The sequence below is a fragment of the Archocentrus centrarchus genome, unplaced genomic scaffold (genome assembly GCF_007364275.1).
Source record: "Archocentrus centrarchus isolate MPI-CPG fArcCen1 unplaced genomic scaffold, fArcCen1 scaffold_71_ctg1, whole genome shotgun sequence".
Lineage (NCBI taxonomy): Eukaryota > Metazoa > Chordata > Actinopteri > Cichliformes > Cichlidae > Archocentrus > Archocentrus centrarchus.
This window is the reverse complement of record NW_022060286.1, coordinates 129,367-153,360: the sequence shown is the minus strand read 5'-3', so window position 1 is coordinate 153,360 and position 23,994 is coordinate 129,367. Positions and strand designations below refer to the sequence as shown.

The window sequence follows — 23,994 nt, the reverse complement described above, 5'->3', positions numbered from 1 at the left end:
ACTGATCATCTCTGATTTCAAACCTGTGCTGGAGCTGGTTAAGTTCACAGCATCAGTTTCCATGGTGATTTGCCCCATTCTGATGGGAGCCACCTTCAGTACAGAAAACTCAGGGTTAACCCTCAAGAATAGAACTTAATTGCTGTTACAGCAATTAACACTAATATAAGGACACAACATAAATACAATTTGACTGAGAATATTATATACATAATGTAAGAGCTATATACACAACTTAAATACTATATACACCTGTGTTCTGGTTGGTGGTTCATGTTAAAGAGTGAGTGCTGCGGGTCATGCAGTGGGTGTGAGTTGTTCGCTCTCCTTAGCATCCTCACCCCAGCCACCTGTTCAGCAGAGTCCAGTTCAGCAGCGACTGTAACTCGTCTTTGTGAAGAGAATAGACTGTGAAGAGAAAGGGGGACAGGATGGTCCCTTGTGGAGCCCCTGTATTTGTCAGTAGAAAGTTACCTGGAAAGAAGAAATTCTGTTTTGTGGTGCAGTTTCTATATCAGGATGTAAACATGTTTATTTCTGCTGTAAAGTTTTAAACATGGGAGACTATGGGGACTGACTCACTGCTGGAGCCTCTGCTGGATGATAAGAGGAACTGCAGCATTTGGTTTGGACCCTCAATTTTATTATTGGCTCTTGAAAGGGCTTGATGCTCTGGGGTTGCTTTTTAAATATGTAAAAAAAAAAAATGGAACTGTGAACCTTTTTCTCATCAAACTTTATTAATCATTAAAACTGTAAACTTCCAAATAAGGTTGGCAGCGTTGCTGGTTTGGGGTGGGGCTTGTAGCCGATTCGCTCATTGATAAGTTCTGCCCTCGACACTGCTGTGGAGGATGAAGCAGAGGCTCCACCCCCAATGATGTCAACACCAATAACAGAGGCCCCACCCACTCCACCTCCTGACTCTGCCTCCTCTCGCTGACGTTTCCTGGCCTGAAAAGAAAAGAAAACCTGATCACATCCTGTTTCAAGTTGTTTACTTCCTGCTTACATTATTTACCAGAAGTATTTAAAAAAAGAATCACGAGAGTATGTCGACACAGACAACATAGTTAATGTCCTAGTGAACTGTGTCAAGCTTAAAGTCACGTTTCATGTCTTTTTACCTGCTAAATCACCATGGTAACTGATGCTGAACAGCTCACTTGGTCAGGTGCAGGTGATGTTCAGAGTTTCAGTTTAAAATCAGCTGGAAGTACCACGTTTTCCCTAAATCTTTTTATTTCCAGTGTGTTCTCATGTGATGCAGACTGCTGGGAACATGTTTCTATGAGCTTGTGACTGAAACCCCTGAATGAAGCAATGAAGTTAAAGCAGCTCAGACTGAACGTGTACGGATTCATCTACAAATGTTCTGCTTGATTCTAACCAGCTGCTAAGTCTCTACTGCAAACACAAACACACACCAAGAATCAGTCACATTCATCTCATTAGTTATTATTAATCTCTGTCTCTCTCCCCTCACAGCAGATGACCCCCCCTCCCTGAGCCTGGTTCTGCTGGAGGTTTCTTCCTGTTAAAGGGAGTTTTTCCTTCCCACTGTCACCAAGTGCTGCTCATAGGGGGTCGTTTTGACTGTTGGGTTTTCTCTATATTATTGTAGGGTCTTTACCTACAATACAAAGCGCCTGAGGCGACTGTTTGTGATTTGGTGCTATATAAATAAAAGTGAATTGAATTCATATATTTTATCACCATTTTGTCATTGTCATCTGATAACATCTAGAGAAGGCGGCACTCACAGGGATCATGACCTGCAAAACATCTGTTTTTATGTGAGCACACTCTGAAGCAGAGAGTCAAGCTTAGCAGAGAAAGTTAAACCACCATGGTGATACTCCTTATCTCTGACTTCATAGTCACATCACTCTGGTGTTATTGATTAGCTGTTACATACTGATTGATTGGTATAAAGTGAGAGGACCTCAAGCTCCTTCTTGACGCTCTCAAACTCCTCAGTGTCGTCGATCTTCAGCTCCAAACGAGTTGGTTTCCTCCTCAACATCTTCAGTTTGTTTCAGAGCTGAAAGCAGACAATCATTACATTGACTGATCAGATTACAGCAGTTTGAGTTTCTGACATGCTAATTAATAAAAAATGTTTCACCTCTGCGCTCAATGTTCTATAAATCTGTTGAATATGATCTAGAGCCCATATTTCCTGACACTTTCAAAATGCATCTCAGGTTTCTGTCTAAGCCAGAGTAGCCAATCAGAATACTTCCTGTTTTTAAGACCTTTTCCTGCCTCTGAGCATGTTGGTGTCACAGAAGGAAACATCACGTATGTCTGTGTAGATTCTCAGTCATCCAGGTCATGAGAGTCTTAAGAGCTTGAAAAAAAGCAAGTAGGGCTGCAACTATTGATTATTTTTGTAATTGAGTATTCTATCGAGTATTCGAGAAATTGGATAAGAAAATCCTACATCTAGCCAGGCCCCTGTAGCGGGTGCGGACCATGGTAGCTTAGCCGCCGTTAGCTCCCCCCCAGCAGATCCCGAGCAGCAGGGAAAACAGGCCGGCTGGGTGACGGTGAGGAGGAAGCGTAGTCCTAAGCAGAAGCCCCGGATACACCACCAACCTGTTCACGTCTCTAACCGTTTTTCTCCACTCGGCGACACACCCGCCGAGGAACAAACTCTGGTTATTGGCGACTCTGTTTTGAGAAACGTGAAGCTAGAGACACCAGCGACCATAGTCAAATGTCTTCCAGGGGCCAGAGCAGGCGACATTCATGGAAATTTGAAACTGCTGGCTAAGGCTAATCGTAGATTTGGTAAGATCGTTATTCACATCGGCAGTAATGACACCCGGTTACGCCAATCGGAGGTCACTAAAATTAATATTGACTCGGTGTGTAACTTTGCAAAAATGATGTCGGACTCTGTAGTTTTCTCTGGGCCCCTCCCCAATCAGACCAGGAGCGACATGTTTAGCCGCATGTTCTCCTTGAATCGCTGGCTGTCTGAGTGGTGTCCAAAAAATGACGTGGGCTTCATAGATAATTGGCAAAGTTTCTGGGGAAAACCTGGTCTTGTTAGGAGAGACGGCATCCATCCCACTTTGGATGGAGCAGCTCTCATTTCTAGAAATCTGGCCAAATTTATTAACCCTCCTAAAAACTGACTACCCAGGGTTGAGACCAGGAAGCAGAGTTGCAGTCTTACACGCCTCTCTGCAGCTTCTCTCCTCCTGCCATCCCCCCAAAACCCCATCCCCATAGAGTCGGTGCTGCTCCCAGACCACCAAACACCAAAGCTAAAATCAGCAAAAAGCTATTTAAGCATAAAAATTCAAAAACAATAAATAATACAGCTTCATCAACTGCACCAAAAAATAAAACAATTAAATGTGGATTGTTAAACATTAGGTCTCTCTCTTCCAAGTCCCTATTAGTAAATGATTTAATAATTGATCAACGTATTGATTTATTCTGCCTTACAGAAACCTGGTTACAGCAGGATGAATATGTTAGTTTAAATGAATCAACACCCCCGAGTCACAGTAACTGTCAGAATGCTCGAAGCACAGGTCGAGGAGGAGGAGTAGCTGCAATCTTCAATTCCAGCTTATTAATTAATCAAAGACCCAGACAAAGTTTTCATTCTTTTGAAAGCCTGACTCTTAGTCTTGTCCATCCTAATTGGGAAAATCAAAAACCTGTTTTATTTGTTATTATCTATCGTCCACCTGGTCCTTACTCAGAGTTTCTGTCTGATTTCTCAGACTTTTTATCTGATTTAGTGCTCAGTTCAGATAAAATAATTATAATGGGTGATTTTAACATCCATGTAGATGCTGAGAATGACAGCCTCAACACTGCATTTAATTACTGTGAATGCTTCAAAGCATTCACAGTATTGTTCTTGTACTCCGAAAACCTTCGGTCACTAAAAACTCGAGCGGCATTTGGGCTACGGACACCGTTCTGGTGTCAAAACGTTCGGCCTGTTCTGGAGATGTGTGCTATTACTTTTCTTTTTTGTAACCTTTATACTTTTTAAGATATTGAACTTTTTATAATCTTCATTTTTGCCACTCAAAATGAATGGGGAAGTTTCAAATCCTTTTCAAATCCTCTCCTGCTTTCAAATCTAATAACTTCAGCATACTTTCAGCTAGAGACACCATTTAAGATTTAAAATAAACCCAAGCCTTCCAGCTATTCAGCTATTACTTTTTGTGTTAATATCTTTTATGGTTTTTGAACAGTTACAGTTTAAGTTTAATAAGGTTTTTTGCTCTTTTCAGCGTTTATAATGGTTGTGTATTGGGCCGTCTACAGTGCGCATTCCAACCGTTAGAGTGGGAGACTTCAAATTCTTCAGCTAAAAAATTTCTCTCTAAACTGCTGCTGTGTCCACACTCTTCGCGCTACAGCCATCATTTTGTGATTAAAACGTAGAGCCGCTTCTCTAATTTTAAACAATGTGTCTCTCAGCCCTGAGAAATGTAAACTTTTTAAACTGTGAGGCTTCAAGCAGAGGGAGCACCCTCCAACTCCTCCATTAGCCTCCATAGTAATTTTTGGGAGGTGATGTTCTCAAAACCAGAAAAGAGCCCTTTTTTAAACTGCTCCCATGACCACATCTTTAAACACAGGAAAATAAAAATTACACCACTGTTTAGAGCAGGTTCTTGTGACGCTCACAGTTTGAAAATTATTTTGATAGGAGCTACGGTTTTTGATTTAGAAGCAGTTGTTCGGGAGGTGCTCCAAGACAAATTCAACAGGGCTTTGCAGCAGTGTCTGCACTTACACAGGTGTTTTGAGTTGGCAGAATTAAGTGTGTAGCAGCATTCTGTCATTTGTCTTCTGCATGCACGTGGTTCAAAGTTGGGCTGCTGGTTTTGCTTTAATAACTCCAGCACCGTTCATGCTACAGAAACCGTTCTGGTATCAAAACGTTCAGCTTCTTCCACAGAATACTGCTATTACATTCAAATGACTGAGAAAACCTTCGAATAATCTTCAAATCCATTCCTACTTTCAAGTCTAATAACTTAAGCATACTTTAAGCTAGAGACACCATTTAAGCTTTAAAACAAAGCCAAGCCTTTCAGCTGTTCAGCTGTTCAGCCTTTTAACAGCTGTTCAGCAGTTTAACAGCTGTTCAGCAGTTTAACATTTCTTGGCGTTTCAGCTGATATCTTTCAGCATGCAGCATTCACAGTGCATTTTCTTCAGGAAATGCTTTTTCTAGTCTATTGTTAGATTCAATTGGCTTCTCTCAAAATGTAAAGGAGCCCACCCACCACTTTAATCATACTCTGGATCTTGTCCTAACATATGGCATAGAAACTGAAGACTTAACAGTATTCCCTGAAAGCCCCCTCCTGTCTGATCATTTCTTAGTAACATTTACATTTACTTTAATGGATTACACAGCAGTGGGGAATAAGTTTTATTACAGTAGAAGTCTTTCTGAAAGTGCTGTAACTAAGTTTAAGGATCTAATTCCTTCATTGTTATGCTCTTCAGTGCCAACACAGTGCAGAGCAGCTACCTAAACTCTGCTCCCAGTGAGGTCGATTATCTCGTCAATAGTTTTACATCCTCACTGCGTATAACTTTGGATACTGTGGCTCCTCTGAAAAGGAAAGCTTCAAATCAGAAGTGCCTGACTCCGTGGTATAATTCACAAACGCACAGCTTAAAGCAGATAACCCGAAAGCTGGAGAGGGAATGGCGTCTCACTAAATTAGAAGATGCTCATTTAGCCTGGAAAAAGAGTTTGTTGCTCTATAAAAAAGGCCTCGGTAAAGCTAGGACATCTTACTATTCATCATTAATTGAAGAAAATAAGAACAACCCCAGGTTTCTTTTCAGCACTGTAGCCAGGCTGACAAAGAGTCAGAGCTCTGTAGAGCCGAGTATTCCTTTCACGTTAACTAGTAGTGACTTCATGGATTTCTTTACAAATAAAATTTTAGACATTAGAGAAAAAATTATTCATAACCATCTCAAAGATTATTCTTCATGTTCGGCTGCTTTCAGCACTGCTGGTATTTGTTTAGACTCTTTTGCTCCAGTTGATCTTTCAGAGTTAACTTCAATAGTTACTTCCTCCAAACCAGCAACATGTTTGTTAGATCCCATTCCTACTAGACTGTTCAAAGAAGTCTTTCCAATTATTGATGCTTCAATCTTAAAAATGATCAATCAGTCTTTATTAGTTGGCTATGTACCACAGACCTTCAAGGTGGCTGTAATTAAACCTCTACTTAAAAAGCCATCACTGACCCAGCTGTCTTAGCTAATTATAGGCCAATCTCCAACCTTCCTTTTCTCTCAAAGATTCTTGAAAGAGTAGTTGTAAAACAGCTAACTGATCATCTGCAGAGGAGCGGTTTATTTGAAGAATTTCAGTCAGGTTTCAGAATTCATCACAGTACAGAAACAGCATTAGTGAAGGTTACAAATGATCTTCTTAGAGCCTTTGACAGTGGACTCATCTCTGTACTTGTCCTGTTGGACCTCAGTGCAGCTTTTGATACTGTTGACCATAACATTTTATTACAGAGATTAGAGCTTGCTATAGGTATTAAAGGTACTGCACTGCAGTGGTTTGAATCATATTTATCTCATAGACTCCAATATGTTCATGTAAATGGGGAGTCTTCTTCACACACTAAGGTTAATTATAGAGTTCCACAGGGTTCTGTGCTAGGACCAATTTTATTTACATTATACATGCTTCCCTTAGGCAGTATTATTAGAAAGCACTGCATCAATTTTCATTGTTATGCAGATGATACTCAGCTTTACCTATCCATGAAGCCAGATGACACACATCAATTAGTTAAACTGCAGGAATGTCTTAAAGATATTAAGGCCTGGATGACCTCTAATTTCCTGCTTCTAAATTCAGATAAAACTGAAATTCTTGTTCTCGGCCCCACAAATCTTAGAAACATGGTGTCTAACCAGATACTTACTCTGGATGGCATTACTTTGGCCTCCAGTAACACTGTGAGAAATCTTGGAGTCATTTTTGACCAGGATATGTCCTTCAATGCACATATTAAACAAATATGTAGGACCGCTTTTTTGCATTTGCGCAATATTTCTAAAATTAGAAACATCCTTTCTCAGAGTGATGCTGAAAAGCTCATTCATGCATTTATTACTTCTAGGCTGGATTATTCCATCCATCCATCCATTTTCTTCCGCTTATCCGGGGCCGGGTCGCGGGGGCAGAAGCCTAAGCAGAGAAGCCCAGGCTTCCCTCTCCCCAGCCACCTCCTCCAGCTCATCCGGAGGGATCCCAAGGTAATTCATTATTATCAGGCTGTCCTAAAAGCTCCCTCAAAAGCCTTCAGCTGATCCAAAATGCTGCAGCTAGAGTACTGACAGGGACTAGAAAGAGAGAGCAGATTTCTCCCATATTGGCTTCTCTTCATTGGCTCCCTGTTAAATCTAGAATAGAATTTAAAATTCTTCTCCTCACATACAAGGTCTTGAATAATCAGGCACCATCTTATCTCAAAGACCTCATAGTACCATATCACCCCAACAGAGCACTTCGCTCTCAGACTGCTGGCTTACTTGTGGTTCCTAGGATACTTAAGAGTAGAATGGGAGGCAGAGCCTTCAGCTTTCAGGCGCCTCTTCTGTGGAACCAGCTTCCAGCTTGGATTCAGGAGACAGACACCCTCTCTATTTTTAAGATTAGGCTTAAAACTTTCCTTTATGATAAAGCTTATAGTTAGGGCTGGATCAGGTGACCCTGAACCATCCCTTAGTTATGCTGCTATAGGCCTAGTCTGCTGGGGGGTTCCCATAATGCACTGTTTCTTCTCATTCACCTTATTTACTTTGTTTATACTCCACTCTGCATTTAATCATTAATTGATATTAATCTCTGGCTCTCTTCCACAGCATGTCTTTCTCTCCCCTCAGCCCAACCGGTCGCGGCAGATGACCCCCCCTCCCTGAGCCTGGTTCTGCTGGAGGTTTCTTCCTGTTAAAAGGGAGTTTTTCCTTCCCACTGTCGCCAAGTGCTTGCTCATAGGGGGTCATTTTGACTGTTGGGTTTTCTCTGTATTATTGTAGGGTCTTTACCCACAATACAAAGCGCCTTGAGGCGACAGTTTGTTGTGATTTGGCGCTATATAAATAAAATAAATTGAATTGAATAAGAAATACTTTTTTCGTATTAACAGTTCATCTGCTTATTTTAACTTCCATACTGCAGATTTTTCTCTGTGTTTCCCAGTAAAGGTTTAATGGTGGTTACAGGAGAAAAAGCTTCTTTTGGACGCTAGAAAAACATTTCCTTCCGCTCCATCTGGGCTCACCATCTCTATAACAGCTCCGCCTCTTTGCGCTCACACAGAAAGACTGCACGTAAAGCATGTGCCTGCTCCTGTTGTGTTATCAGTGTTTTTGTTGAAAAACTGGGGGCTGCGTGAGCATAATGTTGTAATGCTTTGTATTCACAAGCATTCTCCTAAATACATTTCTAGTGCAGGTCTATTTTTAGTCACTAACCAGGAATTAAAGTATGAAAAAATATTATGACTTGGGGGGCTTACGGTACAGAACAATCGCTAGTGCTAATACTTGTTAAATTGTGGTTATAGCAATCCGTTCTGGGAGCTGAAGTACAGAAAAAAATAACAGCTGAAATTCTCAGCACAGCGATGGAGGCGTAGAAAAACATGTCAGCAATGATCCACTTAGTGTTAAAGGGAATCCGTCACAGCCAGTGATGTCAGTAACGTGCTACTTAGTAACACGTTACTCTAATCTGACTACTTTTCTCGGTAACGAGTAATCTAACACGTTACTATTTGCATTCCAGTAATCAGATTAAAGTTACTTATCCACGTCACTGTGCGTTACTATTTTTGTCATTTTCCTCAGTACAAAGATATATTTTTGCTTTCTTCTTGTGTCTCTGGGAGTGACGTCTGACAGGTGCAACAGTTCAGTCCTGTTTTTCAGCCTGAGGACAACAACAGCACAGTGACACAAACATAAACAATGGAGGGAGGAGAGAGATGCGTGTTTTCTAGCTGAAATCCAAGCACTATTGTGAGTTTGTGTCAGCTAAAGATGACAACATCAAGGTTAGTTGTGCACTCTGTGCCGGCGACAAAGTGCTATCTAGCTTCAAAAACACTACGTCAAATATGAGGAAACATCTGGAGTCACGTCGCAGTCACACTTACAGAGCGAGTCGCAACAGGTGGAGCGAAGCAGAGCTGCGGCTAATGCAGGAGCCCCCCAGCACCCAAACAACAAAAGCTGGACTTCAGTACAAACCAGGAAGTGGGGGAGAGCTGAAAAAGTTGAAAAGCCCTCTACTACAGTATGTAGTAGAGGCTGGTATTGTGCCAAAAAGTCTGCCAAACAGCAATTATCTTTATTTGCCAAAAAATCATTCCCTGTATTTAAACAGCTGTAAATGACTTGTTGACCTATAATCTGTGAAATGTGTCAAACGTATCTCTCATGAATGATATCAGGTCATTTTGAGTGAGAAACAGCATTTCTAGCACAAGGTAGAAGCTGCACTCAGTTTTTGGCAAAGTGACTTTTTTTTTCCAACATTATCTTTATTGGTTTTTCAAAAATGCTTCCAATAATATACAAAAATAAGCATGCTCTCTCAAAGGAAACATCAAGGGCAACTAAATTATTGTCCAGTTTTCAACTTGCCTTTCCTTGCAAGTCAGGTGCTTATAAGATATCTTAGAGCAGCATTTAAATGACAGTACAGAATGTATGAGAAAAGAGAATTTAAAAAATAAAAAACACAAAATGAAAAAACAGGTGGGTAAACCCCAAAACAAAACAAGACAGAAGGACACGAACCCAACAACCACACCAACAAAGGTTTCTCTATATTATCAAGGGTTAGCCCAAATTATTTCACTATTGTGTATATGATTCAAAAAATACAAACTCGGATATACAGTTCTCACAAAATAAGGAAGTCCAGTATACAAAGAAAACAGATTATTTTTAGAAAAGGATACTGCAGATAATCACTAGTAACTACACCTCATCCACCCCACGCCCCCCGTTCGTTAAATCCACACACTCTAAATATTCCATAAAAGGACCCCAAATGTTTTGAAATTGTGGTAGTTTCCCCTTTATAGTATAAGTAATCTTTTCCATGGGTAAAGTTGTGGAGATTTCATTAATCCAGTTAATGAATTTTGGTTTACTGGTGCTCTTCCATGAGAGTGCTATGACTCTTTTTGCAAGTAGTAAACATAAATCCATGGCAGTAATTATTTTTCTGGACATACGATGTCCATCCGGATATAGACCTAAAATGAACAGTTTAGGGTCAAGAGCTAATTTTATACCTAGTATAATCTCTAAAGCTTGTTTAATTTCTCTCCAGAATTGTTGAATTTTATTGCATTTCCAAACACAATGGAAAAACGTCCCCTTCTCCTCTCCACATCTGTTACACCAGTCTGGGATGGCACCATTATACTTATTAAGCTTTTCTGGTGTCACATATGTCCTCATTAGCCAGTTATATTGCAGTACTTTGAGGCGTGTATTGGTAGTTTGTGTTTGTGCTTCAGCGCATGCCTCTTCCCAGTCCTCAGAGGATAAATTCTCCTGTAAATCTTCCCTCCAGGCTTTAAGTTTACATGAAGAAGACTCGGAGGATCCCTCTGCTAACATGTTATATAATTTGGAAATGATTCTTTTCCCAAAGCAATCTTTATTCATTTCCATTTCCAAAGTGGACAGTGGGGGAATTGACACACACTGATTTTGAGATGATCTGATAAAGTTTCTCACCTGTAGATATTTAAAATAATGTTTACTTGGGATATCATATCTGGCAATCAACTCTTCAAATGACATCACAAACCCACCTTCTGATCCCATAAGATCTCCTATTGTCTTTAGACCTTTTTCAGCCCATTTCCTGAAACCAGGGTCTGCCCTGCCTGGAGGGAAAGATTGATTACCCCATATTGGGCTGTAGCGTGACAGAGAGGAGGATTCGCCTAAATACCTCTTAACCTGATACCAAATTGAAATCATATTTCTGACTATAGGATTTTTTGTCTTTTTTTTCAACATTTTAACTGTTGTTGAGTATACGTAATGTGGGAGAGGAAGAGGAACAGAACAATTTTCAATATTCATCCAAGGTTGGTGGGACTTATCTGTAAAGTAGTACATCATGGTCCTCAATTGAGCTGCCCAGTAGTACCAAAGTGGATTGGGGCACCTGAGGCCTCCTCTATCATACGGAAGGTACAAAAGTGATAAACGTAGCCTCGGTCGCCTATTGTTCCACAAGAAACGTGTGAACATATTCTTTAGGGATGGAAATAGATTGGCAGGAGGTGGCAGTGGGATATTCTGAAACAAATACAAAAGTTTGGGCATTATATTTAATTTAAGAATATTAATTCTTGCTATAAGTGATAAGGGCATATAGTTCCATCTATCTATAGAGGATGTAATTGAGTCTAGCATGGGGTTGTAATTAACCCCGACAATGTCATTTATACATGGTACTATCCTAATCCCCAAATATGTAAAACAGTCTGCTTTTTTGAATTGGAAAGGATTCCCAGCACTGTTTATTTCTTCTGAGTTAAGTAACATTAATGAGGATTTATCTTTATTTACTTTATATCCTGATATCCTACCAAATGTGTTTATTATGTCTAACAAGGCTGGGATAGAATTTTCCAATTTTTCCAAAAAGAGAATGACGTCATCAGCAAATAAAGCAATTCTGTGTTCCTGTTGGCCTATTGTCAAGCCGATTATGTTTTTATGGGACCGCACCGCAATAGCAAATGGTTCTATTGCTAAAATAAATAGTAAGGGGGACAATGGGCACCCCTGCCTACATCCTCGTTTGATTTTAAATGATTTAGATATAACTCCATTCGTTAATATTTCAGCATAGGGCTGATTATATAAAAGTTTAACCCACCGACAGAAATTGTCCCCACAACCAAATCTTTTTAATATCTCGAATAGATAGGGCCATTCCACTCTATCAAAGGCCTTTTCGGCATCCAATGATAGCAAAGCAGTGTCTGGTTTTTCTTCCAAATTGTAAAGGATATCCATCACCCGTCTCACATTATGAAATCCCTGTCTACCCATGATAAACCCATTCTGGTCACTAGAAATTGTATCAGGTAATATTCTCTCTAGTCTTCGAGCCAAGATTTTGCAAAGTATCTTTAAATCCACATTAAGAAGGCTTATTGGTCTTAGATTTTCACATTTGTTGCAAGGTTTACCAGGTTTGGGCAACAAAGTTATCAGGGCTCCTCTTAACGAGGCAGGGAGAATTCCCTTTTCAAATGAGTCCAAGTACATGTCAAAAAGAGGGAGCAGCAGTTTAGCTTTGAATTTTTTATAAAATTCTGTTGGCAGTCCATCTGGACCTGGGGCTTTATTCGTTTTCAAGTGATCAATTGCTGTAGATATTTCCTCCTTAGTTATAGCTGCACCAAGATCTTCACTCATTAGTTCTGAGATATTGGTCATTTGGAGGGTATCTAAGAATAAGTTTTGCTCTTGTTCCTTATGTATTATGTCTGAGCTGTATAATTTTTCAAAAAAGACCTTAAAGGTTTCATTAATTTCTAAAGGGTCAGTAAGAACCTGTCCCTCACTGTTTTTGACTGAAGTAATATTTTTTTCGTTTTGTAGTTGTCGGAGGCGCCAGGCTAATAGTTTGCCGGGCTTTTCCCCTTGATCATAAAATGCCTGCTTAAGACGCAAAAGGTGTGAAGCTGCTCTAGAGGCAGAAAGTTCGTCATACTGTGTTCTTAATAGCAGTAGTTTTCGATGGATGTTTGGGCATAGCGTTTGATAATATTCTCTCTCAAATAGTTCAATCTCTGCTGCCAACTCTTTTGTTTTTCGATAAGTTTGTTTTGCTTTATAACTTGTAAAGCTAATTATCTGACCTCTTATATAGGCCTTAAAGGCCTCCCACCTTGAAGAGGGTGAAGTTTCATCCCTATTGGTTTAAAAAAAGATGTTAATTTGATTATCTATAAAAGATATAAATTCTGAGTCTAGGAGCCATTTTTGTTTAAATCTCCACCTAGGAGGATCTCTCCTTAGTCTTGAGTCTTCATATATTAATGAATTTGGCGCATGGTCAGATATTAAGATGCTATCATATTGACAGTCTTTTATTTTATGTCTCAAATTGGCAGAAATTAAAAAGTAATCGATACGTGAATATGATTTATGTGTGTTTGAATAACAGGAGTATTTTAAACCCTTGGGATTCATATCCCTCCAGATATCTATCAAATTAAGTTCCTTCATAAAGTGTTGAATTGTTTGTCTACTTTTAGAATGAGAGTTGTCAATACCTGAGCTTCTATCCAATCCTGGGTTCATTGTGCAGTTAAAATCCCCTGCTAGAATATAGCTACCAGACAGAGATGAAATTGTAAGAAAGAGATTCTGAAAAAACTTTGGGTCATCAGTGTTTGGAGCATAAATATTTATCAGGTTTATTTTTTCTGTGATCAATGTGCCCTGTAGAATAATATACCTCCCAGTCTTATCCTTAATAACCCTTGTCACATGAAATGGTATGGTTTTATGAATCAAAATCATAACACCTCTTGCCTGAGAAGAATAGGGTGCTGAATATATACTGCCCTGCCACCTCCTCCCAATTCTTGCCTCTTGACCCGACAACAGGTGAGTTTCCTGAAATAGCATAATATCAGAGTGTATAGATTTCACCCGTCATTATCTGTTTAACTTTTTTCAGTTTTTGTAATCCTCTGCAGTTCCAAGAAGATATTTTAATTCTTAACCCACCAGACATGCCGTATAACCTTGAATGGGCTTCCCAGTTCTTTCAAATAGTTTACAGACAGAGAAACCAAAAACACCTGGACGTTGAAAACTACATCCATAACAATGAACACTGAACAGTATACCCCTATTAACTAGAACTCTGTTATCTACCCTCCTCCCCCCTTAGTATACTGGTACCTATCTAACAGCTGGAGGCTGCTCCACACAAAAGTGAGGATCAGCCGACTGTGCCTAAATACTTTTCCCTCCTACCCCACCCCGCTACATGAGAAACTCGTTATTAAATGCGTTCAGAAAATTAAGCTAATAATATTGGCTGTGGGCCTCTGGATCTGCATAGCTTCAGTATAATAAGCGAACGATTTATCCTTCTTTTTTTTTTTGTTTGTTTGTTTCTACTTGGCTTACGGTTAAATTATTACTCATCCCTATCAATACACTGCAGTGTGATGATGTCTTCATTGTCTCACCCAAGTCCACTTTCTGTTTTCAGAGTCCTTACAAAGTTCTCTGCTTCCGCTGGTTGGTTAAAGATGCGAGACTGACCATTATATGTCACCAGCAGTCGCGCGGGAGGAATCATGCCGTATCGTATCCCCATGGCACGGAGTTGTTGTCTCACGCCGTCAAACTCCTTCTGTTTTTTGTGCACACCGGTTGCGAGGTCCTCGTAAAATCTCACTGGGTGGTTCTTGAAGAGAATCTGTCCCTTTGCCCTGGCGGCTCTTATCACGGTCATTTTATCCTTGTAGTTTAAGAACTTCATGATAAGAGTCCTTGGTGCAGCGGTGGTTGATGTACTTTTCTGACCAACCCGATGCGCTCTCTCCAGTGTCAGAGAGGTGCGTAACGGTGCCAAGTTCAGAGCCTCCGGCAGCCATTTTTCCAGGAAGGCACACGCATCCTCTCCCTCCGCGCCCTCCGGTAGATTAACCAGTCTCAGGTTAGATCGTCGCGATCTGGCCTCCAAGTCCATTACTTTCTCCTCAAGATCTTTGTTTTTATTTTCCAGGGCTTGGACCCTGGCTTGCAGACTGGTGATGCTATCCTCTGCTGCAGATATCCGGACCTCCGCCTCACCGACCCGCTCGGCACATTCATTGACATCTTTTTTCACATTCTCTATTGCTGACAGGATACCATCTAGTTTGCAGGAGAAATCGGACTTCAAATTTGCAATTGCAGCCAGTATTGCGTCTAAACCAGCTTCGGCTGTCTTTCCCTTCTCATTCGACTCGCCATTTTCCTCCTCCATTGCCTGGTCTGTGCTTGTGTTAGCTTCGCTATTGTCGCTGCTAGCTTCAGAGCTCACCTTAGAAGTGAAGTTGGATAACTTAGATTGAGTCGACTTACTAGTATTTTTACTGGACTTTCTTTGCGAAAAAGGCATCACAGCTGTCTTCGGACGTTGTTCAGTCTCTTATATAACGAGTATTGTCCAGGATTTTACAGAAAGGTAGCGGAGCCGAAGCGAGCACGTCCTCTCAGCAAGCCGCCATTACCGGAACCCTCGCAAAGTGACTTTTATATATTTATTTTTTTATGAAGGTAAAAACTGTCTGACATTAAAAATGTGTTTTTAAACAGAAATCTGTCTCAGAAGGCTGCAGAAATCACAACAAATATAACATTACATATCTAAAAAGATATTTGAAGTGTCCAAAAAGCTCTGGATTGATTATACTGTAGGTACAATAACACAGACTCCTAAAGATTGTTGAAAAACAGATTATTTCTGCATTTCATATATAAGCCCTTCATAAATCATGCTGACTGCACTCTGTTTACCAATATAAGCAAAGATATTACACATAAAAACACAGAAACATCAGAATCACTTTATGACAGACGATCACTTTTTGGCACAAGACCAGCCGCTGTTGAAAGTAACTAATAAAGTAACTTGTAATCTAACTTAGGTACTTCTAAAATTAAGTAATCAGTAAAATAACTAAGTTACTTTTTAAAGGAGTAATCAGTAATCGGATTACTTTTTCAAGGACCATCACTGGTCCACAGCGACGGAGAACTTTTTAGAATCTGAAGGATTTTTTTTTCTAACTCCAGATTCCCACTCCAGTCCAGTAGGTGACGGTAATGCAGCTCTAAGCTGGTTTGCCCACCGCCATTAAACCCACAAAAATAAGACAAAGCCTTCCAGAGAACATTAATGCTGCTAATACAGGTGAAATGCTCCACTTACGTGGTGACACCTGAGCGCTGCAGAATTTAAACGAAGCATCGAAGCAACAATTTTGCTTCGAGGATTTTTTATAATCGAATTATTCGAGCTACTTGAGGAATCGCTGCAGCCCTAGATGATACTGATGTGTGTCTGCTGAGGAGAAACTACAAACTACACCTGTTCTCTTCCACATCAGCTGTTAAGCAAACATCTCACTGAGCTCAGAGAAAAATCAACAGTCTGATCAGCTCTCTGATTGGTCAATTACGTGGTGCTTTTACTGTGAAAATGTGAACGCCTGGTCCTGCAGAGAAGTCCTTCATGATTCGATAATCAGATGAATATCTGCTTGGACTGATCGATCATTAGCTCGCTTCCATTCCTAAAGGACGATCCAGTGTCTCCAAAAGGAGGTGATAAAGGAAGCTCTGAAGCGCTCTCTTTTGATTGGCTGCATAAATTTCTGTTGGTTACAAACCTAAGTCTGACCTCTGACTCTGCTCCTAAAGCCGCCACACATGCGCACTCTGCACCCCACCACCAGGACTGTTGCTAGTTTTCGGTGGTCAGGAACTAAGCTAAACCAAGCTAAGGTTAGCTGAATTAAGATGACGTCTCAGTGACGTTAGTGTGACCGAAACAGACGGACGGTCCTCGCGGACCCCCTGTGCGGGCAGATGTGCACGTACCTGACAGGTAAGTCGTTTCGCACTTTGCCGCCGTTTCGCTCTCACTGTTTACCTCCTGCTGCTGCGTCCACCGGAAGTGCAACCTCTAACCCGGAGGCTGTTCAGGGTATAACTTCCGGGCCACGGGGTTCCGCGTCGCCGCTTCGTTCATCTTCTCCGGTAAGTTTGTCTCATTAAACGGTTTAACGGAACCTCGAGCCGCTGGTTTCATCTGTATAGGTGAGGCAGACGTGAGATCGCGGATCAGGCAGCCTCCGTTCCTCCTCCGTCAGCTCCGGCATGTTACCGCCTCTGCCCGCGGAGAAGCTCCGGGGTCTGGCTGTTGGTCCTGATTAAGACGCAGGCTTACCTGAAACACGGACAGGTGATCAATATCGATCAGTTAGTGAAACAAGAAGGAGAAATAACAGTTTAAAAGTCAGAGCACGTGAGTACTCCATGCCTCCTCCTTCCTCGCTGATCAGTAATCAATAATCGGAGCTCCATCCTGCAGGAGGCGCTGTGGTGGAGAACGCTCAAGTGCATGTTTTTACTTTCACGTGTAAGAAAGGCGTGGCCACAGTGGAACATCCAAACATGGAGGGAGAGGAGGACTCATTTTTATCCATCCATCCATCCACCCATTCTCTTCCGCTTATCCTGTTCAGGGTCACGGCTTTCATAGGGCGAGAGGCAGGGTACACCCTGTACAACACTTTTTATTGAAGATTAAACTGTGTGTGCGTGAATGAGAAGCGCCAAAACCGCTCACGTGATTCCGCTGTGTTTGAACCTTGAGCCGTATCACACCTGATAATCAGAAACGGCACACTGAGCTCTTCATGATGCACCTGTAGTGAGGCTGAGAGGAAAGATCAGTCTGTTTGATCACAAAATCATTATGTTTACACCCTGTTTTCCTCCTGGGCCCTGATCCAGGATCAGTTTCAACAAACCGAGTTAAAAACGCACTGAGTTTCCAGAACAGCTGATCAGAGTTGGTCCAATCAGCTCTGAGTATGTTCACCCTGAGTTAGCAGGTACCTGAGTAAGGAAAGAAAGCCGTCTTCAATGGAGGTCAGATACCAGGATGCACAATGGAAATAGTTAAGTAAAGAGCAGAACCTCCATTTTAACCCAAATGAACCCGGGTCAATGCTGAGTGTGACCAGAGAAGGAGGAGTCACTGTGCAGTGATGTTATAACACTGTGAGAGCCAAATGCTAACATGTCATAGGCAGAGCTGAAAGTTCAGGAAATCACATTGTTTTTTTTTTTCATTACACTGTTTTTCTTGTGCCTGTTTGTTTAGATGCAGCTCGTCTTCGTTGAGTAACGTTAGCTCTTTGTATGAGGGTACATTTAAATTTTTTATTTGAGCTTCAGCCGCTCTGCTGTTTTTTGGATCAGTAAGCTTTATTGGTTTGTTTCTGCTCATTTTTCTTTTGTCATTAAAAATGTTGCATGTTTCTTCGTGTGTTTTTGTTGCTTCTCCAGAAGAAGAAAAGGTCAAAATGTCTGACGAGGAGGATGCTGCTCCGACTGTGAAGAAGAGCCGAGTTTTCTATGGGAGCCTGGAGGAGAAAGAGCGGGAGCGTCTGAGTGCCAATGCAGCGAGTAGCACAGCAACAGGAAGTGATGCAGTGAAGGCGGGGATCGAGGCGGGAAATATCAATATCTCATCAGGTTAGCTACTTGTCGCAGGACTGTGTTTTTGGTTATTGATTAACATTTTTTTAGACCCTGCAGTCTCTGATAATGTGATGTTTAATAAATCGCAGAAGAAGAAACATCTGCCTCATTAGAAAACATGTCCTCTTCTGACCGCTGTGTCAATAGTCGGTGCTCTGATGGTGTTCAGACTGAATACTGATTTTTCATCACAGGGGAAATGACTCAGGAAGTGATCAGGAACTCTGGGTCAGAGCTACATTATCCCACTGCGAGTGTTTATGGAGATTGCGGCGTGAAAATGAAGCAGAAAAGAGATGGCGAGAATTGTTTTGTTTTTTCTTTTGTTTTTAAAACTGAACGACAGCAAGGGGAAAAAAAAGTTAAAATGGAACGCTGTGACTGGCTCCCTAAAACTCTGCGTCTCTTAACACCTAGGATGAACTGAGCATGTGTGAACACATCTGTCCCTATCACCAAAACAGAAAGTGAGGAGGAACATGAAGGAATTTTTTTCATCAGCAGGAAACAGTTGCTGTGTTCACTGTGTTTGTCTGTTTTGTGTCATTTTTAATTCTGTTTGTTGATCATGTGATCAATCAGGTTTCTGATTAGCCGGCTGCAGGAAGTTTCATGTTTGTTTCACTCTGTTTACCATGTTACCCTGCAGGAGAGACTCTGGAGATTGAGGAGCGGGTCAGTGAACGGCAGCAGGAAGCGCTCGCTGAGTTTGAGCGGCGACGGCGAGCCCGACAGATCACAGTCTCCACCGATGATGCCGAGGTGAAGGCTGGCCTCCGAGCGCTGGGAGAGCCAATCACGCTTTTTGGAGAGGGACCAGCTGACCGCCGCGAGAGGTGGGGCAAAATAAATTTCTCTAGAAGATTTGCATCTTGGAAGCAGAATAAATTTGAATGAAAAGGTTGTTTGGTTGAGTCAGGGGCATGGGTCAGAATTTTCAGAGGAACATTCAATCAGTCTTATTGATTATAGTGAAACTCAATCACTGTCTTGTCATAAATCTTTTAATTGTGTTGTGCATCATTTCTTAAATATCAATATGTTATTGGTAATTGACTGTAGCACAGGAGTCAGAGACATTTCGGATCATGCTGCGGTTTATCCGATCCTACATTTAAACATTAAATGTAAAGAAATCCTCTGGAAACTCGACTCTCACCTCCTCAATGATAAGCAGTTCCACAAATACATAGAAGAAGAATTAAAAGAATATACAGGTGCTGGTCATAAAATTAGAATATCATGAAAAAGTTGATTTATTTCAGTAATTCCATTCAAAAAGTGAATCTTATATATTATATCCATCCATTACACACAGACTGATATATTTCAAATGTTTGTTTCTTTTAATTTTGATGATAACTGACAACGAATGAAAACCCCAAATTCAGTATGTCAGAAAATTAGAATATTACTTAACCCTTTTACTACCCCGTGGTAGTAAAAGGTGTAGTAAATGGACCAATACAAGTTTCACTTTTTGAATGGTATTACTGAAATAAATCAAGTTTTTCAAGATATTCTAATTTTATGACCAGCACCTGTATGACCCATAATGATACAGGTGATGTTACTCCTAGTATGCTATGGGACACTGCCAAGGCCGTTCTCAGAGGTAAATTAATAATGTGTAATGTGTAATTAATAATGTCTGCTAAGAAAAAAGAGAAGGAGAAACTAATTCAGGATCTGGTAAAGAAACTTAAATGTTTAAAAGAGAAACATATGAAGAATAACAGTGAAGACACTTTAAAGTAACTGCTCTCTGTGAAAAGGACCCTAAATAAATCATAGAAATCTAAGAAAGAAAGCAAAGAAAGCTAAATTCATCAAACAAAACTACTATGAGAATTGCCCCAAAGCTAAAAAGCTTCTTCCCTGGAGCGCACGTAAGCAACAGTCAAGTAGATAGATACATAAGCAAGGTGAAGGGAGCAAGATGGTGCCTGTGTGCGGCTTGACCTCTGCTCTGTCTCCTCTCTCTCAGACTCTTTTAATTTGTCTAGTAATGTATTTGGCTTATCAAGCTCGTCAACCAACTGTGTCTTGGCTGTTAACCAATATCGATATGATCAGCACACATTATTCTGCATAAAGAAACATATGGAGGATGTTTGTGCTACCAAATTTTGTATGCACAACGTCATCACCTGAGTTCCTGCTGCTAGCAAAGCGCCGAGGCTGGAGAAGGAAGCAGTAATCTAGAGCTGGTGCCCAGACCAGGTTGAGGAAACTACGAGGGAAAATACCATGGTCGATTGGGTCCGGATATGCTGGGGACGAGCGGTGCCTCCGGCCGGTTCCAGTCTGCGAGCCAATCCCGGCCTGTGCATCAACACTGTCCCGTGCACCGCCACCCTTGTGGCACTCTGACCGGACCTTCCCGACTCAATTAGCCCGGCACCCACCACTGCGTGAGCGTATCCTGCAAGCTGTCACCTGCCAGGGGAGGTATGTGGGCAGCGTCTGTTCTCCGCTACGATGGCCAGCAGTCCAGCGCGCATCTGCGGCAGGGTGCGTAAAACCAACAGGAATCGCTCTGCTGAATGCTCGCTCTATAGCGAATAAAGCTTTTTTCCTTGGGGGCTTGTTCAAGGAAGAATGCCTGGATTTTATGTTCCTGACGGAGACTTGGCAGCAGGAACAGGAATATACACATTTGAATGAACTGTGTCCTCCGAACTGTTCCGTGTTCAGGACCCCGCATGTTGCCAGGCGAGGAGGAGGACTTGCTGTTATCTACCGGGACTGCTTCTCCTGCAGGTTTATGAAACCGGACCCTTTCACCTCTTTTGAACTGCAGATGACTAAGGTTGGGAACACTGATTCATTCTATTGTGCTTTAATATACCAACCTCCTGGTCCTGCGGCGTACATTTTTAGATGATTTTTCTGAGTTTTTATCTTCTGTTATTAAACTGGAGAAAGTTTTAATTCTTGGAGATTTTAACATTCACCTAGATGACCTGTCGTGCAATGTAGCGTCGGAGTTACTGTCACTCACAGGGTCGTTTCATTTTAAACAGCATGTTTCTGGTCCAATACATAAGAAAGGCCATACCTTGGATCTCGTTTTTTCCTTTGGTCTTAATATTGACCAGCTGAAAGATGTGGACGTTCATGGCACTGACCACTGCTGTGTCTATTTTAATTTGTCTTTTAACCTTAACAGTCATCCTCATAAAGTGATGTCCCAAAGGTGAATTATCAATCAAAGTGCTATTGAGAAATTCTCAGTATTATTTGAGCCCAATTGTTTTGTTAGTTGCAGTGATGCAGATTCTTTTACCCAGTCTTTTAATAGCCATTGACTGTCTGTTTTAAATGAGTGTGCTCCTGTAAGGCACAAAATATCTTCTTCCAAAAACCTACACTCTTGGATGAATGAGGACGTTATGTCGTTTAGGAGATCTTGTCGTAAGGTGGAGCGTTTATGGAAATCAACAAAACTTGAAGTCCACAGGCTACATTTAAAGGATCTGATCTCATCACTAAATGAAATTATCAAACAGGCCAGATCTGCATATTTTTCTAATCTTGTGAATATGAACAAGAAAAATCCAAAAGTCTTGTTTGATACCATTAATAACTTGGTTTCACCCTCAGCTGCACTTGTGCCTGTATTCACAAATGAAGACGGCAACAGATTTTTAAACTTTTTTGTAAAAAAGGTTGACGATATCAAGGCAATTGTAAAGCCACCTCCAGGGGACATCGCTAGTGTTTGCTCTACAGCACGCTCCTGGTCCTCATTTACTTCTCACTTTGGAGGATGTTAGGGTTTTGTTAAAAAGGAGTAAGCCGTCTTCCTGTGTGCTTGAGGTTATACCCATGTCACTGTTTTTAAAGATATTCGATACTGTTAGCTCATATGTTGTCAAGTTGATTAACATTTCTCTTTTAACTGGGTCAGTTCCATGCTTTTTAAAACAAGCAGCAATAAGTCCTATTTTGAAAAAGCCAAATTTGGACCCTACTGATCTAAGCAGCTACAGGCCTATATCAAAACTGCCTTTTCTTGCAAAAGTTGTGGAGAAGGTAGTGGCTGGGAAGCTGACTACTTTCTTGCAAAGTTATAATATCCTTGATAAGTTTCAGTCTGGTTTTCGTAAGATGCACTCTACTGAGACTGCCTTGTTAAAAGTCTCAAATGACATATTGATGGCTGCAGACTCTGGTCAGTACAGTGTATTGGTTCTATTAGATTTGTCATCTGCTTTTGACACAGTCGACCACAAAATCCTGTTACATCGACTGCAGAATGAGAGAGGAATTTCTGGAACTGTTCTTAAGTTGTTTTCCTCCTAACTGAGGAGCAGAACCTTTTCCATGTTTGCAAATAACGTAATGTCCAAAGTCACTCCCTTCCTGCATGGCGTTCCTCAAGGTTCAGTCCTAGGCCCCATTTTGTTCCTATTATACATCAGCCCCCTTGGTAAGATTATCAGTAGCTTTAATAAGGTGTCTTACCGTTTGTATGCTGATTCAGAATTACACAAGCTTGATGACTTACGTAACTGTGTCTCTTGTATTAAGGACTGGCTAGTGAACAACTGCCTTCAGTTAAATTCTAGTAAGACTGAAACCCTGATAATTGCACCGGAAAAAAAAGTTTCTTGGATCAAACAACACCTTGGTCCTTTGGGCTCCTCCTCCCAGCTCAGCCTCAGAAACCTTGGGGTTCTGTTTGTCTGTCCAGAGACACTGAATGGTCAATCAAGACCTCTGGTAAAAAGTTGCTTCTATCATTTAAGGAACATTTCTAAGTTGAGGTAAATTTTATCCAAATCTGACCTAGAGATGATTATTCCCGCTTTTATTTCCTCTCATTTAGATTATTGCAATTCTCTTTTTACCTGTTTTAATAAATCTGCTGTAACTCATCTCCAGCTGGTCCAGAATGCTGCAGCGAGGCTTTTGACAGGAACCAACAGAAGGACACACATCACAATGGTTTTATCCTCTCTACATTGGCTACCTTTTAAAATTTAGAATTAATTTTAAAATTTTAGTCTTGACTTTTAGAGCTTTTAATGGACAGGCCCCCCAATACATCACTGAAATGTTGACCGCTTTTTCTTCAAGCCGCACTCTTCGGTCCTCAAGCCAGAACCTCCTGAGGGTCCCTAAGACCCGGTTTAAAACCCGGGGTGTCTCTCCGTATGGCCGAATCTGTTGATTCTTTTAAAAAGCAGCTTAAGACACTTTTATTCAGCTAAGCTTTTAGTTAAATGTTTTACTTTGTCTTATCAGCTATTATTTGTTCTACTTGCACATTGTAAAGCACTTTGTGATTTTATCTGTGAAAGGTGCTATATAAATAAAGTTTTACTTTTACTTTACTATAAAATAAAAAACCCACAAACTGGGGAAATGCAATACAACTTGGAAGATGTACAGCAATATACAGGGGTTGGACAATGAAACTGAAACACCTGGTTTTAGACCACAATAATTTATTAGTATGGTGTAGGGCCTCCTTTTGCGGCCAATACAGCGTCAGTTTGTCTTGGGAATGACATATTCAAGTCCTGCACAGTGGTCAGAGGGATTTTAAGCCATTCTTCTTGCAGGATAGTGGCCAGGTCACGACGTGATCCTGGTGGAGGAAAACGTTTCCTGACT

At 41.0% G+C, this 23,994-nt stretch overlaps 2 protein-coding genes across 5 annotated transcripts in view; one reads left to right on the top strand and one right to left on the bottom strand.

Moving 5' to 3' along the window:
- Window positions 1-719: 719 nt before the first annotated feature.
- cdc26 (cell division cycle 26 homolog) lies at window positions 720-16,836 on the bottom strand. 2 transcript variants are annotated; one of them, XM_030725724.1, is made up of 3 exons: window positions 16,699-16,836; window positions 1,919-2,044; window positions 720-954 (listed from the first exon to the last, which is right to left on the bottom strand). In XM_030725724.1, exons 2-3 carry the CDS (start codon window positions 2,024-2,026, stop codon window positions 748-750), a joined length of 315 nt encoding a protein of 104 aa, XP_030581584.1. In that variant the 5' UTR covers window positions 2,027-2,044; window positions 16,699-16,836; the 3' UTR covers window positions 720-747. The 2 variants fall into 2 exon arrangements, with proteins under 2 accessions (XP_030581584.1, XP_030581585.1); XM_030725725.1 differs by having other exon boundaries at window positions 1,946-2,044.
- Window positions 16,539-23,994, top strand: part of prpf4 (pre-mRNA splicing tri-snRNP complex factor PRPF4) — a 31,041-nt gene continuing 23,585 nt past the window's right edge. Inside the window, exons 1-3 of one of the 3 annotated variants that reach the window (XM_030725719.1) lie at window positions 16,539-16,705; window positions 18,175-18,363; window positions 19,019-19,205. In XM_030725719.1, coding sequence (XP_030581579.1) covers window positions 16,687-16,705; window positions 18,175-18,363; window positions 19,019-19,205 — 395 coding nt within the window. In that variant the 5' untranslated portion in view covers window positions 16,539-16,686. Of the gene's footprint in view, window positions 16,706-16,777; window positions 16,858-16,889; window positions 17,063-18,174; window positions 18,364-19,018; window positions 19,206-23,994 lie in introns of those variants that run through there. The other 2 variants (XM_030725720.1, XM_030725721.1) reach the window with 2 other exon arrangements.

What these genes read in the sequence shown, in the direction of transcription:
- cdc26 (XM_030725724.1), bottom strand. Translation starts at nt 2,026, where the DNA reads ATGTTGAGGAGGAAACCAACTCGTTTGGAGCTGAAGATCGACGACACT. An exon ending in CACTTTATACCAATCAATCA is followed by an intron (nt 955 to 1,918) that starts GTATGTAACAGC and finishes TTTTCTTTTCAG; the next exon opens with GCCAGGAAACGTCAGCGAGA.